This window comes from Hyperolius riggenbachi, chromosome 9 (genome assembly GCF_040937935.1).
Source record: "Hyperolius riggenbachi isolate aHypRig1 chromosome 9, aHypRig1.pri, whole genome shotgun sequence".
Classification (NCBI taxonomy): domain Eukaryota; kingdom Metazoa; phylum Chordata; class Amphibia; order Anura; family Hyperoliidae; genus Hyperolius; species Hyperolius riggenbachi.
The window spans coordinates 158,287,883-158,307,851 of NC_090654.1; the positions used below are offsets into that span (position 1 = coordinate 158,287,883).

At 45.2% G+C, this 19,969-nt stretch overlaps 1 protein-coding gene across 3 annotated transcripts in view; it reads left to right on the forward strand.

Moving 5' to 3' along the window:
• Positions 1-19,969, forward strand: part of PTPDC1 (protein tyrosine phosphatase domain containing 1) — a 310,105-nt gene that overhangs the window by 184,829 nt on the left and 105,307 nt on the right. For 2 of the 3 annotated variants that reach the window (XM_068253617.1, XM_068253618.1), the window contains exons 3-4: positions 3,058-3,229; positions 14,812-14,892. In XM_068253617.1, coding sequence (XP_068109718.1) covers positions 3,058-3,229; positions 14,812-14,892 — 253 coding nt within the window. Of the gene's footprint in view, positions 1-2,634; positions 2,681-3,057; positions 3,230-14,811; positions 14,893-19,969 lie in introns of those variants that run through there. The other variant, XM_068253619.1, reaches the window with a different exon arrangement.

Here is a 19,969-nt window from a genome sequence, read left to right on the forward strand (position 1 = left end):
AAAACAATCATCTGTGAACGTTCAGATGTCTTAGCATGTGTATGTGATGGGACAATAAAATTGCACTTTTCCTGCAAATTGATTGTGCGCTGACCCGTCCTTGGAATTGTTGATGCATTTGGCTATGAATTCAGCACCAGTGTTTGCCAACTCCTGTGCATACAGGTGTGCATTTCTTTTTGATTAGTGCTGTTATTTATGATGCAACGCACGTTGTGTGTGATCCAATTTAAAGTGTACCAGAGACGTCCCCTTGCAAAGATTTTTTACTTACCTGGGGCTTCCTCCAGCCCCATAAGCAGGGATGCATCCCTCGCTCTCCTCCTGCGGTCCTGCATTTAGCGTCAGTCAGCCAGGGTATCTGGCTCAGTGACGTCTGCCAGGGTCTTCTGCGCATGCACAGGAGGTCAGCGCATGCACAAAAGACCCAGACTGGACCCGACTGAGCCAGTTACCAGGGCTGATTGCGGATGAATGGAGGACGATGAGGGATGCATCCATGCTTATGGGGCTGGAGGAAGCCCCGGGTAAGTAAAAAATCTTTGTGAGGCGACACCTCTGGTTTCCTTTAAGTCCACTGAATTTTATGTTACCACTTACAGTACAGGAGTGTTCCCACATGTTGTGATGTACTGGTGAAACTTGAAATATTAGAATATCGTGCAAAAGTTAATTTATTTCAGTAATACAAGTTAAAAGGTGAAGCTAATATGTGAAATAGGTTTGCATATGTGTATCAGCGCCAAGGAAACAAAGTGGAGTTCACAAACAGGTAAATTATATATAATCAGCGCAGAATCCAAAGACAGAAGACAAGTTTTCAGCAAAGAATAAGAGCAGGCAAATCTCCACCACAGGGAATGTTGGGGTCACGGCACAACTCTGCAATCATCGATACCCAGAAAAAGGAAAGAAGCTTACCAGCTGGCGACAACCAACATTATAAGGTTGTATGATGAACGATTTGGTAGAACTTCAGGAAGCAACAGTCTGTCCAGGATCCACCAATTCAGCATTGATTCATCTCACAAATGGATATCAGTAAACATCATAAAAAACAAACAAACGACTACTCCAAGTGTAAACCGTTTAATATAGCGTTTGCATAGTAAAAACAGCATAAAAAATAGCATAAAAACAAAACTTACATATGGGCCCATGCAATGGGAACACAGAGATAGTTGCATGCGTGTATGGGTCAGCAGTATAAGACAGTATGAATGTGCCGCCTGTCTCCCTCCCTTTTTCGCAAACTAGCGTCATCAGGGGATGATCCTTTCCCATGAGAAATCTTTTCCTTTTCTCAAATGGATCATCAGGCGGGTCTGTATGGCTTATATTGTGGTGAAACCCCTCCCACAGTGTGATGTCAGGACCATGGTCCTGACAGTTTCCTGTCTGTGAACCTCATTGCATTGTGGGAAATGGCTGTTTACTGCTGTTTCCAACTGCCAAAAAAGAAGAATCGCCGGGCATACCAGCCGCAACCGCCATCATCGTCGCACGCCAGGATCCTTAGGATATAGGGTCTGCTGTCTCTATGACGGCAGAGCCATGTGAGCCGGTCAGGAGCCGCTTTCATTGGCTCCTTACCATGTCTATCAATGTAAGCCAATAGGACCGGCTTACATTGATAGACACAGCCAGGAGCCAGTGAAATCAGCTCCTGACCGGCTCACATGGCTCTGCAGTCATAGAGACAGGCAGAACCTGTGAGCTGCATCGAGAAACATTGGGTTTGAGTGGGGCAATCAGCGGGGAGCGACAGAAACGGCGAATACGCGCTGCAGACGGTGATTGAAAACTATCTCCTGCCAGCCAGGAGCCCACCAAAACAGGACGTAGATTTCAATTACCTTAGTCCGAAAGTAGTTAATGCAAGCAGCAGGAGCCAAAGCAAGTTAAAGTGAAATAATGTAGAGTCACTACAGCGGAAAAAAAGTAACCGAGGGGTTTTCTCATGGGTGTCTCAGTATTTCTTTCATTCTTTTGTAAAGGATTCCCTGAATAGTAGTTGCTAAGTTTAACTGCAAAATAGTGTGCAAGTGAGTAGGGAGGCTGGCTGGTATCTTACTATTTTGGCAGTTAGACTTAGCAACTGCCGTTCAGGAAATGCTTTTGAAAACAAAGAAAACCCTGAGAAATCCCCATAAGGAGATGTACCAATCCAAATTCTGTCTGTTCTGTCAGGTTTAAACTGCCTACTTTTTTCGCTATAGTGGACAGAGTGAACAGAGTTGTGATTCCAGTTTTATTGTCCTCTGTGCTTAGATATTAATGTAAATTGTGCCTATGAAAGGACAGATCTAGTCTGCAGAGAGGTCTAGGATGCACCCTTATTATCCCTGAACTGATTCAGTGCCAGACAGGCTAACGCCTGATTGATTTATTCACAACATGTATAATATAGATTTCTTAGGGGTGGGGATGTACCAAACAGATGTAATCTATTCCAATCAGATTTTAAGTGTAAATGTAATAATCAGAATCTATGCCCCCACAGATTTCTCAATTTTCCCCTGTAATGCATGAGAATTATTTCCATAAATACAATAGAAGACACATCTGCTGGAATTAGAATTATTTGGACTGAACTGTGTACAGCTACCAAATTACAATAACTAAACTTTTGTAACATCTGACTGCTCTATATGATTTTCCTGAATAACACATGCGTTGGGTGAGTCTCAATCATATGCAATTTATTTCTGTGTTATTGCACTTTTCATTTGTATTTATTTATTTTTATTTAATGTGTGTGGCTTTTAGTTTCTATTAGGCCACTATGTAAAATCCTGGCCGTCTTGATGTTTATAACATAATTGGGTATCCTGTTTATTTGTACATAAAAATGTAATAACGACTACCTGGCTGATCATGTTTGAAAATTTTCCAAGGCTATCCACTGCCACCAATTATTTTGGAAGCCATTGGATTAATGGATCTTATTTCAAAATTTATTTTTTTTTGTTATACTGACCATGCATTGGCAGAATAGTTATTTGAAAAATTCTTCTACACCAGTAATTACAACTTCATTCTTCAATTTTACGTCAGGAATTGCCAGACGTCCGACTTCAAAATACACCAAAGTAGGGGAACGCCTTCGCCATGTCATCCCAGGCCACATGCAGTGTTCCATGACGTGTGGAGGTCGTGCTTGTAAATATGAAAATCCTACTCGATGGAGCAATGAGGAACAAGCTATAAAAGGACTTTACTCTTCCTGGTATGTGGTATATAGTCAAGGTGTATTGTTTTTGTGGTAGAAGATGTCTGTAGTCATCAAGTCCAACGTTAAGCAAAATCTTTTAAGTTTCAGATACAGGAGGAAATGCTAGTATCTGTTTAAATGTTACTATGGCCTGAGTCCTCTGGGGAAAATTCTCTTCACTTTATGCTTCAGAGACACCAATGTCTCAGATGTGAGCTATGGGCATAACCATGAAAGACAGTCAAAACCTGAACATGGAACCATTTCCTACTAACACTAAATTTTTGTTTCTATTTATTGATTGCATTAATCCATGCTGCCTTGCACATTTGTTACCACTTGCCTTATTTAATGAGGTCGTTGTCTCCTCTGGCCCTCCGGTGACATCTAGCAACATGCCGACACACTGTACATTCAGCACACCCATCTGAATCATTTAGGCTGCATATTCTTTTCCCTTGCCATCATTTCAACATTATATTTGAACATTATTTGTGCTCTATCTACTGCCCTTAGCTAGTCTCTATGGCAAGGGCTATGGTAATATATATTTTTATTACAATTTGTTTTGACAAGACAATGCACAAAGCCTATGAAGAAGCAGCTTTTCTGGCTATGAAAAGGCATACATTCTCATTGCTGATCAATGACGCTCTTGACCATAAGATGCATTTAGGTTTAGAGGACAAAACTCAGGAAAAAAATTCTAAACCTGGTGCGTCAATGGTGCAGGGGCATCTTGTTGAGCTTTCCCCCCAAGCTGTCTATATTCTAAACTACACTGCTCCCTGGGCCCCCAAGCTACACTAATCCCGACTGCCCCCCTGCTACACTTATCACCACTATCCACCAGGTACACTAATCCCCACTGGCTAACCAGCTATACTAACCACTACGGTAATAACTGCATACACAGAGCACAGCGGAAGCTCTCACCTATCCAGGCGGCATGTTACCAGCCATCTGTCTTTTACACACTTCCGCTCGCATCCTCGCTGGTGTGTGACTTTGGCGCCACCATGCATGAGCAGAGAACTTTATAGGAGTTTTTTATGGTTATATTACTCTATATTTCTCCTGGGATATTATTCTGTGTAGCGGATGTCTCTAGCGCTATATTAATTATTTATATTGTTGGGACACTGCGTTAATTACTATCACAGAGATACCCAGTAGAACTATTCATTTGTCCTTTATATTATACTTACTTGACTCAATTGTGTACCTTTGTCATTTGAGGGCCTTGTACCAGGTCTGGCTGCCTGTTTTTAATTGTTTTTATTCCTCTGAGCTGGTTTTGAATAAAGATTTTTTCACTGATTTCGGGTGTCCAGAGCCATGCATTGGTCATTATCTTAAACTATCGATATTGTTATCTCTATTGAATAGTGGGGGACTCTAGTTCTTTTCTTTTTTTAATAATGCATGACCTCGGCACATTTGTGCTGCAAAATTACACAGCGAGAGGGTCGTGGTAGCCAGGAAGAGACAGAGCATGCCAGTACAATCATGACTGGAGCAGGAGATGGAAGACTTGGAGCATGCAGATGAATAGGTGAGGGCTTTTACTGCACTCACTTCGCTGAACTTGCATGTGTGGGCTGGGGGGACACCTGGCCGCACATTCAGACTATAAAATACACTAACATCCCCCCACCACCACTTTTGGGGGAGAGAAAGTGACTTATAGTCTGAAAAATACAGTAATCTTCATATGATGTTTACTCTTTTATTATAATATTTTAAAAGTTATGTCTTACGGATGATACCAATCCATTGAGGCTACTTACACACCAAGACGTTGCGTTTTAGGGGACGTTATGGTCACATAACGTGCCCCTAACACAACGTATGGTGGTGTTGAAGTTGGACGTCAGATTGAGCTGTGTTATGCAGCTCTCAAAGCAGCCGCTCCAGGTTAGTGATAGGAAGTCCGGATCTTTTTAAGGATTCGGATCATTTGGATCGGATAATTGAAAAGATCCGGATCTTTGAACCGAATCATTTGAATCATTTTACTAGGGAAGCAGACTGGGTGAAATGACTAGCAGGACAGGACTTTCCCTGCACTGTACATTCTGTATGTTCCTGTTTCTTCCAGACAGACATCCACTGTGAACCGAATCTTTCATTGTGATGATACGGATGATTCGACTCACAAAAAAGATCCGGATCAAATGAACGATTAGTTCATGATCCAGACAACACTACAGTCCTACCACAAGTCTCTGCAGTGCAGTGAATATTAATTAGCCATGTGGCTGGCTGCAGAGGAGGAGGGGGGACCTCCTCCTCCAACATTACTGAGCATGTGCAAGCAGTCTAACGCTGCTTAGCCCAGTATAGAGTACAGCATGCAGCACTTTGTTTAAACGTGCTGCGTTACTGTGTATCCCAACGTGGGCACTGTGAACAGCACAATTGATTTTACAGTGCTGTGAGTTAGGCTGCGTTACTGGCTGCTGTAACGTGGGACTTTAACGTCCCACTGTGAAACCAGCCTGAAACCTCTATTTTTTATACCTGCTGCTCTAAAATTGTTTTCTCAAGGGGTCAGTTTAGGGGCTCTACATCATTTATTTTGCTGCTCCTTAGCAAGGAATGAAGCTTACATACAGTGAATAAGAATAAAACTGCAGTGTTAAGCAGTGGCGTTCCTACCACAGGGCGCAGGGGGGCGTAGCGCACCGGGTGCCAGACAGCCAGGGGGGTGTCGCCACGACCCCACATAAATCATGCAGGAGCCAGGCAGGAGGGGAAGAGCAGCGCTAGGAGGAGGGGTGACAGCAGGGATAGCGGCGGGGAGGGGGGACATATCCCCCCCCCTCCCTCACCTGGGTCCCCTCCTTCTGCCTCTCTTCTCCCCCCTCAAAATGCGGGCAGCGGGCCGGAGGCAGTGGTCAGGCGAGCGTGGAGAATACTTACGTTACTTCCGCGTATCAGCCTGGAACGCTGCGTCGCCGTCACGTGCCTCTTCTGTGCTTCCAATCATTGGAGGCGCAGAAGAGGCACGTGACAGCGACGCAGCGTTCCAGGCTGATACGCGGAAGTGACGTAAGTATTCTCCGCGCCCGCCTGCTCGCTGACCACTGCACCTGGCCCGCTGCCCGCATTTTTTTTGGGGGGGGGGGGGGGGCAGAAGGAGGGGACCCAGGTGAGGGAGGGGGATATGTCCCCCCCTCCCCACCGGAATCCCTGCTGTCACCTCTCCTTCTAGCTACACTTGGGGTGGGGAGGCCACTATACTACTATACTACCTAAACTGGGGGCCACTATACTAGCTATACTGGGGGCCACTATACTACCTAAATTGGGGGCCAATATACTACCTAAACTGGGGGCCACTATACTAGCTATACTGGGGGCCACTATACTAGCTATACTGGGGGCCACTATACTAGCTATACTGGGGGCCACTATACTACCTATACTGGGGGCCACTATACTACCTATACTGGGGGCAGCTATTATGGGGGCCACTATATTATCTATACTGGGGGGGGCACCATACCAGCTACAATGGAGGCCACTATACTAGCTACACTGGGGGCAACTTTACTATCTAAACTGGGGGCCACTATACTGGAGGGCAGCTGTACGGGGGCCACTATACTAGCTACACTGGGGGCAGCAACACTACCTACATTGGGGGCAGCAGCTATGCTGCCTATCCTGGGGCAACTATACTAGCTATATTGGGGCAACTATACTACCTTTACTGGGGGCAACTAGCTACCTATACGGGGGGCAGTGGCGGCACTGGGGGGGGGGGGGGTGCTTTGGGTGCTGAAGCACCCCCTAAAATTCTCCAAGCACCCCCCAGGGTGAACTGACTTTCGGCATCTAATAGATGCCGTGTCAGTTCACCGCAACGGCAGAGCAGGGCTATAGTAAAATGTCCGAAGCCCTGCTCTGGAGACTTTGGGAGTTTCAGTTGCTGGCTGCAGAGGATCGTGGGAGCTGCGCACCGGAAGGAGGCCGGAACAGGAGCTCTGCTGCAGGTGGGTAAAGCAATACCAGTTGCCTGGCTGCCGTGCTGGTCCTCTGCCTCTAATTCTTTCAACCATAGACCCTGAACAAGCATGCTTGTTTCTGGTGTGATTCAGTTCACTACTGCAGCCAAATAGATCAGCAGGGCTGGTAGGTAACAAGTATTGTTTAAAAGGAAATAAATATGGCAGCCTCCATATCACTCTCACCCCAGGTTCACGGTAAATTAAAGTTAGCTCCGCCCTCATCCGGTCATGGCCACGCCCATTTTTGGCCGCAGCGCGCTTCACGCGTCGCATGTTATAGCCCCGCCCAGTTTTTGCCCCTGTACTTTTTGGGGGGAGGTGGAGGGGGGGGGGGGGGGTGTCTTATAATACCCAGCACCGGGTGTCAAATGCCCTAGGTACGCCACTGGTGTTAAGCTAGCCTTTTAGCCAAATTGCGGCTGAAAAAATGAATCATTTAGCAGTTCTGAGATCATCCATTTTACGCACATGCATTAATTTATAGTCTAACTAGGTGGTAAATTAGTGTAAAACTTTTCTCATGCAAATTAATTGTCCTTGAATCATGAGATAAAGTGAAATTAGCAAACACTTTAAAAATTTGGTAAAACAGGCATTAAAGGCAGCTAAAAAGTTTTCTATATCAACCTAGATGCGATAATGTTTTTCTTTATGAGAAAACAATAAAAACAGGGTTTTGGAGTTAGTACATAGATCCTTTGACTCCGACTCCAGAGAATATTTTTATGTTTATTAAAAGCCATGCAAGCCATCCCATCTTTTTCAAAGCTCAGCAGGTATATATTTATATTTAACGACTTGAAAACTGAGGGTATATGTGACGAACATTACGGAAAAGCCGTGCGCTAGCGCCATCGACTTTCGCATAATCGTGCACAGTTCCTGTCAGTCTTGGGTAAATGCACAATAAATGTCAATTTCCCTCTCTCTTACTGAGTACAGTAACCTCCCCCACATCCTGTTCAGGTCAGGACAGAATTCACACGTGGCTAGCTCCCCTGCCGAGAAGCCATTTGGTACATAGCTCATCTTTCCCCAAAAGGAAAACCAGCTCAAACTGGTTGAGATTCAAAATTTCCCTCCAAGCGTATAGCTTCACACAAAGGGAACGTTAACTTATTAATAATTCAAAATAGGTTTGTCCCAGCAAGACCAAAATTACATTTCCTGATACCTAGGAAACAGGTCTATAATTCACATGAATTATCCTTCTCTAGCTATCAGGAATCAATTGAGAAACCGCTTTATCCGGCATGCGTAGAGCAAATTCGTTAGACTAGGCGTGTATAGTCTCATTTAATACAGAGTCGCATGCTGCTTATGAATATGGTCTCGGATCTGCGATGCACCCATCTGGGGCGGAATTACACAAATTATTAATAATTGGTACATTCCTTGCTCCAAGTCTGTGGGTGGTAACCTGACTTGCCAGGAGGTAACCCTGCCTCCAACACACCTACTTTCCAGGTAGTGACCGCCCCAAAACTCTGGTCAGTAAAAAGCGTTTGCAAGGAACTCCACCCAGTTCTTCAATTTACATCGACTAGGGAAGTCCAGACATGTGCTCACGGAAGAACCGGGCGCATGTTGTGTACAAAGGACTTTTAAGCTGAATGCCTACGTTTAAACTGGACTATTTTCTTCATGATTCAAATGGACTGCTCAGCTAACTAAGTAAGAACTTTCTGTTTTATTCCTTTTATTTTTAAGCTCTGCGTTTTATATGTTAATAGGTGTATATAACTGTATGTAATGCATTTGTGTTATTAAACGTTTAAAAATCGTTTAGCGGTTATGACCTGTTGCTGAACATACACAATCGTACCTATTCTCCTGAACTCGCTACCCTGTGTTTAATAGAAGTATACATTTATAACCCGTATGCGAGAACCCGGCCCAGACATAACGATCTGGCCCAGATTCTTGCATACTGCTAGGGGTTACTAAAGTGTTCTCGAAGTCCTAGTAAAATTACAGTAGCGGGCTGTGTAACTCGCTTGGTGGCAGATCTTTGAATTGTATATGTGTGTGGAGTGATTCGGTTGGTATCAGAACGCTCCCTTCGCGAGTCAGTTCATCAAATTGCGAATGCGGGTTACCCTTCGTGATGAACAAATGACCGTGTAAGAGGATTTCTGACGCTGATCGATTTACCCCACCCGCAGACCGGCCTAGCGGTCTGTGACATTTGTTTGGCAGCTTATTGGGATTTGTGTATGTTCAGAACATCAACGGCAACGTTATTTGATTAACCTGCCAGAACAGATTAAAAATCTGTGGTTGATAACCGGTGCATTACCATTTATATAGACTAAACGTGTAGCACAGAGTTCCCCCCCAATCTCTTTTCCTATCCTATCTTTTATTTGGCAAAAATGGCTGCAGCAAGATACAAGAAAATGTCAGTGGCAGACCTAGTAAACTTGTGTGAGGAAAAAGGCATTGTGACTTATAGAAAAAAGAAATCGCAATTGATTGAGGACTTGTTGCGACTGAATACCCAGCCGGAGCAGATGCTGGGAGAGCACACTCCTGGTTCAGACGGTGCTGTAACTGGGGCAGAGGAAAGTGAGCGGTTGGAGCAAAGCAACCCACTTCCAGACCCAGAGGAAAACGGTACCGCGTCTGAACCGGTCGCTGTAACTGCTGAGGAGCATGGTGGCCGGCAGGAGCCCGCCCATGCCAACCGTTCCTGTGTTCCTGAGGCTGGAATGCAGCATGCTTTACAAAGACTGGCGGATACAAATCCTGAGCTGTACATGCAGATTGTCAGAGAAAATGCTGACCGTGCAGAACGCCAGGCGGAACGGGAAGCCTCGGAACGCCAGGCGGAAATGGAAGCCTCAGAGCGAGAAGCGGAACGGGCAGAGCGCCGGTGGCTTGCTGAGAGAGAAGCGGAAAGAGAGGAGAGAGCAGCCGCACGCAGACATGACCTTGAAATGGCCAACCTGCGAGCGCAAGGCCAAAATCCCTTGCAAAGTGCTCCGGAACCCCGGCCCACAGCAGGCCCGTTTGGGACTCCAAAGTTTAAGTTCCCAGAAATGGAGAAGGGAACCGACCCGGACACTTATTTACACTCCTTTGAAAAGACTTGTCGTCAGCATCATCTGCCCCAGGAGCAGTGGGCGAGATATCTGACACCCAACTTGCGGGACAAAGCGCTTGAGGCGTTTGTGGACTTACCCGCTGAGAAAGACAATGACTATGCTGCGATAAAAGCTGCAATTATCGCCAAATATCAGTTGACCCCAGAGGTCTATCGCAAAAAGTTTCGCTCCCTGCAGAAAGGCCCCACCGACTCTTACACCGACCTGGAGAGTCGCCTGCTGACTGTGTTCAGGCAGTGGTCACGGGGCCTCAAAAAAGACTCTCACCAAGGTCTGGAGGACCTCATCGTGCAGGAGCAGTTGCTGAACTGCTGCACTCCAGATGTCCGGCAGTTTGTCTTGGAGCGGAAGCCTGAATCCGCCAAAACTGCCGCAGAACTTGCAGACACTTTTGTGGCCACCCGTGTGCCGGACAGCCGCAAACCTCCAGCCCAGAGCTGGAGAGGGGGGAGACCTATGCAACCCAGCTCTCCTCCCCCTGCTAACCGTGGGAATCGGGTCCCACAGCCACAGAGGCCGGATGCTGCACCTGCTACTCATCCGCCTGATGCCACATATGTTCCGAAGTGTTACCACTGTGGACAGCGAGGACACCTCAAGTCTGCCTGCCCCGAGGTGAGGACGCCGTCTCCAGAGCCTAGCGCAGAAGTGGCTAGCGCATCCTCTACTGCACACGCCTACCTTGTCATGGGAGCAGCAAATCCTCGACTTTCCGGAAATCATCAAGTCGTGGAAGTTAACGACCAGATCGCTGTTGGTTTCCGCGACACAGGCGCAGAGCTTACCTTGGTTCGCTCTCATCTTGTAGCCAGGGAGAATTTCCTGCCTAATGAGCGTGTCACACTTTTGGGAGTTGGTGGCACACACGCACGCATCGCCAAAGCTCGTGTTGTTCTCGATTGGGGAAGGGGCCGCCAGTCAAAAGTTGTGGGGGTGACAGATGACATCCCAGTGCCTGTGCTGTTGGGCACCGATCTTGGCACCCTACGATCCTTTTATGAACCTGTGATCAACACCCCGGATTGCCAGTCTGGACCCACTCAGGTACTGTACAAGCTTGGGGTGGGACAGAGGGAGGCAGCCAGGGTAATGGTACCTAGCCCTCCTAGGGAAGGAGGCAAGGAAGCGGTACCTGTTTCTAATGGACAGCTGTCTAGTCACGGTTTGTCTGACTCTAAACCTGTCACTGTTGTTCCAGATACCTGTGTACATGTGAAAAATGAACGTAACTGTGATGTTAATGTTGTACCAGATGTTGCTAATAGCTTTCATGCTGAATCTCACAGTGCTAAAAATGATGTATGTTTAAATGTGACAGTCTCTAATCTAAGAGGTAACAGTCTTGTTTTGCCTGGGTCATATCCGTCCAGGGCAGTGGAAGCAGGCCAGGTGTCAGAGCAGGCAGCTGGGGGCCTAGACCTCCCCTCCTGCTATGACAGCCAGAGTGCTCCACCATTGTCTGCTGTTAACAAACAGCTGGTGGAGACAGGCCGTTCCTTCCCTGTCTCACCCTTGCATGTCTTCCCCTTGCAGAAGCAACCCAGTGCAAAACTGCCCACAGGTCCACCCTCTATCCTTCCTGGAGAAGGGGCAAGCCTCGCCACCCAGGTGAAGGCAAATTCGTTTTTAAAATTGTGCTCTAATGTTCACCTAGGTTGTGCTGACCAAAATGTTGTGCCAAGGTGTAGTCAGTTAGAGCAGGGGTATGCTACGCTGCTTCCAGATTCGCAGGCTGACACCCGAGAGTCAGGAAGTGACCCGGATGTCAGCCAACGACTCTCTCCCTTACAGGAAGCGCTATGCAAACCCAGCCAGGCCTTTAGAGGTAAGCCTGTTGGTGTGCATCGCACCGTCCGCAAAGCGGACACTGGGACACACCGGACCATGAGGCCTTACGCTTCTGGTGAGTTGTCTAACGGGCAGTCAGATAAGAAGTCGAGAACCCGGTCAGTAGCTAAGCGCCGCGTAGAGCGGGTCATGCAGACCCACTCTGTGCGTCCGGCTGGTAGGAGGGAGATGTGACGAACATTACGGAAAAGCCGTGCGCTAGCGCCATCGACTTTCGCATAATCGTGCACAGTTCCTGTCAGTCTTGGGTAAATGCACAATAAATGTCAATTTCCCTCTCTCTTACTAAGTACAGTAACCTCCCCCACATCCTGTTCAGGTCAGGACAGAATTCACACGTGGCTAGCTCCCCTGCCGAGAAGCCATTTGGTACATAGCTCATCTTTCCCCAAAAGGAAAACCAGCTCAAACTGGTTGAGATTCAAAATTTCCCTCCAAGCGTATAGCTTCACACAAAGGGAACGTTAACTTATTAATAATTCAAAATAGGTTTGTCACAGCAAGACCAAAATTACATTTCCTGATACCTAGGAAACAGGTCTATAATTCACATGAATTATCCTTCTCTAGCTATCAGGAATCAATTGAGAAACCGCTTTATCCGGCATGCGTAGAGCAAATTCGTTAGACTAGGCGTGTATAGTCTCATTTAATACAGAGTCGCATGCTGCTTATGAATATGGTCTCGGATCTGCGATGCACCCATCTGGGGCGGAATTACACAAATTATTAATAATTGGTACATTCCTTGCTCCAAGTCTGTGGGTGGTAACCTGACTTGCCAGGAGGTAACCCTGCCTCCAACACACCTACTTTCCAGGTAGTGACCGCCCCAAAACTCTGGTCAGTAAAAAGCGTTTGCAAGGAACTCCACCCAGTTCTTCAATTTACATCGACTAGGGAAGTCCAGACATGTGCTCACGGAAGAACCGGGCGCATGTTGTGTACAAAGGACTTTTAAGCTGAATGCCTACGTTTAAACTGGACTATTTTCTTCATGATTCAAATGGACTGCTCAGCTAACTAAGTAAGAACTTTCTGTTTTATTCCTTTTATTTTTAAGCTCTGCGTTTTATATGTTAATAGGTGTATATAACTGTATGTAATGCATTTGTGTTATTAAACGTTTAAAAATCGTTTAGCGGTTATGACCTGTTGCTGAACATACACAATCGTACCTATTCTCCTGAACTCGCTACCCTGTGTTTAATAGAAGTATACATTTATAACCCGTATGCGAGAACCCGGCCCAGACATAACGATCTGGCCCAGATTCTTGCATACTGCTAGGGGTTACTAAAGTGTTCTCGAAGTCCTAGTAAAATTACAGTAGCGGGCTGTGTAACTCGCTTGGTGGCAGATCTTTGAATTGTATATGTGTGTGGAGTGATTCGGTTGGTATCAGAACGCTCCCTTCGCGAGTCAGTTCATCAAATTGCGAATGCGGGTTACCCTTCGTGATGAACAAATGACCGTGTAAGAGGATTTCTGACGCTGATCGATTTACCCCACCCGCAGACCGGCCTAGCGGTCTGTGACAGTATATATTTATATTTAAGGTTTAACGACTTGACCACTGAGGGCTTTTTCCCCTTCTGGACCAGAACAATTTTCACCTTTCAGCACTCCTCTCTTTCATTTGCCAATAACTTCTACACTGCTAATCACAACAAACTGATCTATATCTTATTTTTTTTCACCACCAATAAGATTTTCTTTGGGTGGTACTTTTCGCTAAGAATTATTTTATTCTAAATGCATTTTAATGGGAATGATAAGGAAAAAAAATGGAAAAAAATCATTTCTCAGTTTACATTCTACTATGTATAAAAGCCACACAGGTGCGCATAGATCTGCACGGCTGGTGATAAGGTTATCTGTCTTATTGACCTGAGAAAGTGGGCTGTGTCCTGTGAAACGCGTTGTCTACAGTATAACCATTTTTATTATAATAAAGACTCCTTTTTCTATCCAGTGAGTCTTCTTTGGAGGTAAGAGACCTCCTTTATTTATTATAGTTTTAATTTTTTTATTTTTGTTCTACACCTAGGCACCTCCACCAACGTGATTTTCTTATGTCACTGTGGCTTTTTTATTTTGTTAAAGAAAAACTACTAATGTTTACTAACCCTAAAGTTTAAACAAAAGACAAGACCTGAAAATAATAAAGATAAAACTATGCGTCATATTCACTTAATAAAAACAATAAAGTAATGGCATTAGTATATATACAAATCAGAGAAAAAATCTCTCAAATGGCCAGCCAGTTTGGGAAGTGGCAGAGGGATATTGCCAATATCAGATGTAGGAGTGTACATCGCACCTTGGCTGGTAAGGTGACAAAAAGGGTAGTACAGAAAGGCCTTTGTGCTGCAGCTATTTTTTAAACTTTTTTTTTTTTTTTTTTTTTTTGCTGTCTTTTCACTTCTCCCTATATTGAACTCAGTCAATGATAAACATATTTATTTTATTGATTGGGGGTCAGTTCTAAAGCTTATTATGAAGAAACATTTAACAGTACAAATATTCTTCAAAGCAGAAATCCAGACAAAACTGCTAAATACAGTATACAGTTGCAGTGCCTATAGGTATACTGTTAAAATAAAAGTTTTTCTTTGTTTTTTAGGATCACAGATAACATTCTTGCAATGGCAAGACCGTCTACAGAAATAATTGAGAAATACAATATTATTGAGCAATTCCGAAGGTACAGTAATTTTTGTAATGAGAGTATTGATTGATTGTTGTCTTTTCAGATCAGCTACACCAATAAAACCATGCATAACCCAGCATTTCATCTTTGCTCTAAAACATTATTTACAGCATATTAAATGCAACCAGAATTTTTTTTTACTAGATCAGCATTCGAGGGGTTACACACAGAGCTTGAAAGTTCAGTGTAGTGAAATGTGGACGCATCCAAACTTTAGATAATGTTATCTTGTGTTTACTTTAATGTATCAAGTGAGGAATGTGACACATTCTCTGACTGTGGAGAAGCAGTTTCACACAGACAGAGAGTCAAAGCATGTCTGCTTTCACTACATAATGAATAAAACCAGTTATTAATAAAATGCAAAGTCAGTTCACAAAGCAAAAAACTGTACTTTAGGGAAACTATAATATCTAAATGAATAATAATGTGCACAAATGCAAATATGATAACCGTATGGCATATAAAAAGTAGGAAAACATGTTTTTATTGAATATTATGTCAAGGTTTTAAACCGCTTTAAGACATTAATGTGTTGTACAGCATTGCAGCAGCACTGATCGCACTAGATAAGTGTAGGAAAAGAAAGGTATGTCCATTTATTTCACAGTTTAAGACATTGATGTGTTCCTATTTGTATTACTTTGCATATCACTGTGGCAGGGCCGGTCCAAGGCAGAGGCGAGAGGCTCCATCCTCAGGGTGCAGTGTAGGAGGGGGGCACACAATTCACTCAGCTATCATTCCCCTATTGTGTTTGAAGCAAAGAGAAATAAGAAAAGGGGATGCATGGCAGTGACTGCAAGCCAGATTAATAGAGATTGAGGTGTTGGGGGCCCTGGGGCCCCATGGTCCTCCATGCTGGGGTCTAATGTCACCACACTACTTCTACACACATTCATGAGTGACATTAATTCCAGATGTCATCCAGTTTATGGTGACAGCTAGCAATGCAGTATCCTGCTGTTTTGATGGCAGAGACTGCTGGCAGAGGGCTGAGATGACACCCTGGCACCACCGTTTCTCAATCTCAGGTCCCACTTCCATGGCATAATGTTTCTGCTGCCTTCTGTATGCTGTCCATCACACAAAATCCCTATTTTCTTGCTTTTACTTGTCTTGTGGTAATGTTTTCTCCTTGTTGCCGATGTTCTCCTCTCCTACATGTACCACACAAATTTGGTGGTTCTAACATGTATAGGGGCTTTGCTATTAACCTTTAAATTTGGCCCATTGACGTTATCCTAATTCATGAATTGGCTTAGGCAAAAATTTGCGGAGCGACTCAAAGTTTGAGGAAATTTTGCGAGACTGCCATAGGCATTTACGTTTACTTGTGATTGTGACCCTACCACTAGGGATGAACAAGAATGCTCTTGCAAAAAGTCTGAAGAGTGCAGGAGGCAACAGCAGGGTACGTGGAGTTAAATCACCTGGATACTACCTGCATTTTGGTGCATTCCATCGGCTTGTACTTTTGTATTCACAGACGAAAGTTCCGGCTCTGAATTTTAAAGTGGACACTAATGGAGCGCACCAGATTGTAGGCGGTAGCCAGGTGTGAGAAAACGCGGAAAAGCGGCCGCGAGTACTCAGAGTAAGGCGGCTAATTCCGCGTCCAACATGGCATCCACTAGCCTGACGGAGCGCGGAGAAACCGCCGCATGCCCAGTGAACAAGGCGGCGGATTCTGCATCCGACGCGGCGGTTTGCACGCATAGGCCTACCACTAGCAGTATGGCTAAACGCGGGGAAACCGCCGCATGCTCTGACAGCGGTGCGGCTGGCCCCGCGTTCAAACCAGCAGATACATTACAACACATGTCTGGTGTGGCTGGGACTGATAGTCCACACAGGTTCAGAAGGACGCGCGCGCGCGTTGAGAGGCAGAGCCTTTATGACAGTCAGAAGGGTGTCAGCTGATCCAGCCGATCAGCTGACAATTCTATCAGGTTTCATTGGTCCAGCACTTAGGGGAGGCGCCGGAGAGCGCTTGTGTATATATACTGGGTGCTGGTCATTTCTCTGGTGTCTGGCGTTGCGATCACTACGTGGTAGCACTCAGACCTTGTCAGTTTCTGTGATATTTCCATTCTGTTATACTTCAGACTAGTTCCAGGGTGTTGATGATCAAGGAACTCACACCCAAGACTAGGGAACTGTATTATCACTCTGTTATATATCTAGACCAGTTCCTAGGTGTTGATGATCAAGGACCTCACACCTCAGTCTAGGGAAAACTATATGTGCTAGCTCTCAGACCCTAGCTAGATCCGACAGTGTGCCAGAACCGGCTGGAGCTGGGAATCCACACTGAGTCAGATTCTTGATAGCTTAAAGTACTAAATAGCACTCAGACCTTGTCAGTTTCTGTGATATTTCCATTCTGTTATACTTCAGACTAGTTCCAGGGTGTTGATGATCAAGGAACTCACACCCAAGACTAGGGAACTGTATTATCACTCTGTTATATATCTAGACCAGTTCCTAGGTGTTGATGATCAAGGACCTCACACCTCAGTCTAGGGAAAACTATATGTGCTAGCTCTCAGACCCTAGCTAGATCCGACAGTGTGCCAGAACCGGCTGGAGCTGGGAATCCACACTGAGTCAGATTCTTGATAGCTTAAAGTACTAATTGCATTGTTTATCTGTTATGACCTTCTGCTTTCCTGACTACTCTTCTGATCTCTGATTAGGTACTTCGCTATATCTGATACTCTGTTGCCGTACTCTGTTTGTCTTAGGATTCCGCATCTGTCTCCTGTCTTTGTCCCTGATCTGTCTGTCTGTTGCCGACCTGGCTTGTCCGACCTCGAGAGCTATCTCCTCAGTCAAGAGATAGCTCACAGACCTGTGGGTGACACCCCTCCTGGTGTCACTCACACTTGTTCTTCCTACTCCTAGCCTGACCCCTCCCTCGGGAGAGTCTCAGGCTTACGGAAGGAACGTGTTACTGTGCAGTACTCCTTACTGCTGTGCGCCTGCTCCACAGGTGCAGTCCTCAAAGTATTTCTGTTGCACTAAACACTCTTATTACCCAGGTGTCCAGAGGTTAGAGATATATCTGAGTATCGGTGATACTGCAGATCATCAATAATCGGGTATATATCTGTATTCTCGGTGATACTGCAGATCACCGGTAATCAGACCCTCTCTGTGTTACACTGATCGTTACACCAGGTGAGTTAACACCACATATCCCGTTCTGGTCTCCCGCACTCTGCAGAGCACTCTTGCTTTTTGCGAGACCCTCCTACCTACCACATAAAAACACAGTGGTTGTGTGTACTAAAAACACTGATCTAAACAGTTTTTAAAAAGTTTTACCTTCACTATAACATGGTTCTTATTGTATATCATCATGGTGTCTCTGATGATTTTTACTTCCATGGCATTTAGGGGTAAGTTTAAGCAACCACATATGGTGAATCCCAACAGAATAATTATCTTCTTAATATGTCAGATTAAGGCCTCTGTACTCAATTGGAACAGCCATATGTCTTTAGACATTATACATTTTAATGGAGGAGTTCGGTCTTGAGAAAGCCTGCAAGTTCAAAATGTGCGTCAGCCCTTTACATTTTTATAACCTCCATGGCATTTTTCTTATATTATCTTGTGCCTGCCCATTTCCGCTGGCAACAAGAGTGAGCATACCCCTAAGTGAAGAGTGTCAATATTGTTCCCAAAGTATCTTTTTTTGTATCCCCACCCTAATTTTCCAGCACTGCCTTAACAAGGCACTGTAGTGACATATACAGGGAGTGCAGAATTATTAGGCAAGTTGTATTTTTGAGTAATAATTTTATTATTGAACAACAACCATGTTCTCAATGAACCCAAAAAAACTCATTAATATCAAAGCTGAATATTTTTGAAAGTAGTTTTTAGTAGGGATGGGACGAATCCACAATTTCTTCGAATCCGAATCCGGATCCGGATCTAAAAAGGTTCTCGAATATCTCGAACCTTTCGAATCCCGAATCTAACGAATCCTGCACATACGAATTGTGCGATCCGTGGTATAGTTGCCCGCAGTATAGGTAGCGAGGTAAAGGTGCCTTCAGTATAGCTAGCTAGGTATGGGTGCCTTCAATATTGGTAGCTTTCAGTATAGGTAGCAAGGTATATGGGCCTTCAGTATAGGTAGCAGGGTATATAGGCCTTCAGTATAGGTAGCAGGGTATATGTGCCTTCAGTATAGGTAGCAGGGTATATGTGCCTTCAGTATAGGTAGCAGGGTATATGTGCCTTCAGTATAGGTAGCAGGGTATATGGGCCTTCAGTATAGGTAGCAGGGTATATGGGTCTTCAGTATAGGTAGCAGGGTATAGGGGCCTTCAGTATAGATAGCAGGGTATATGTGCCTTCAGTATAGGTAGCAGGGTATATAGGCCTTCAGTATAGGTAGCAAGGTATATGTGCCTTCAGTATAGGTAGCAGGGCCGGGCCGAGGCATAGGCTGGAGAGGCTCCAGCCTCAGGGCGCAGTGTAGGAGGGGGCGCACAATTCATTTAGCTGTCATTCCTAATTGTGTTTGAAGCAGAAAGAAATAAGACAAGGGGATACATAGCAGTGACTGCAAGCCAGATAACTAGATATTAAGGTGTTGGGGAGGTTGTGGGCCCTGTGGCACCTCTTAGTCTAATAGCAATCAGTGTGTGATGGCTGGGGGGGAGGGATGGAGGGGCGCACTTTGGTGTCTCAGCCTTGGGTGCTGGAGGACCTTGTCCCGCCTCTGATAGGTAGCAGGGTATATGGGCCTTCAGTATAGGTAGCAGGGTATATGGGCCTTCAGTATAGGTAGCAGGGTATATGGGCCTTCAGTATAGGTAGCAGGGTATATGGGCTTTCAGTATAGGTAGCAGGGTATATAGGCCTTCAGTATAGGTAGCAGGGTATAGGGGCCTTCAGTATAGGTAGCAGGGTATATGGGCCTTCAGTATAGGTAGCAGGGTATATAGAGGCCTTAAGTATAGGTAGGTATGTAGGTAGGTATAGGGGCCTTTAGGTAGGTAAAGGGACCTTCAGTATAGGTAGCAGGGTATAGGGCCTTCAGTATAGTTAA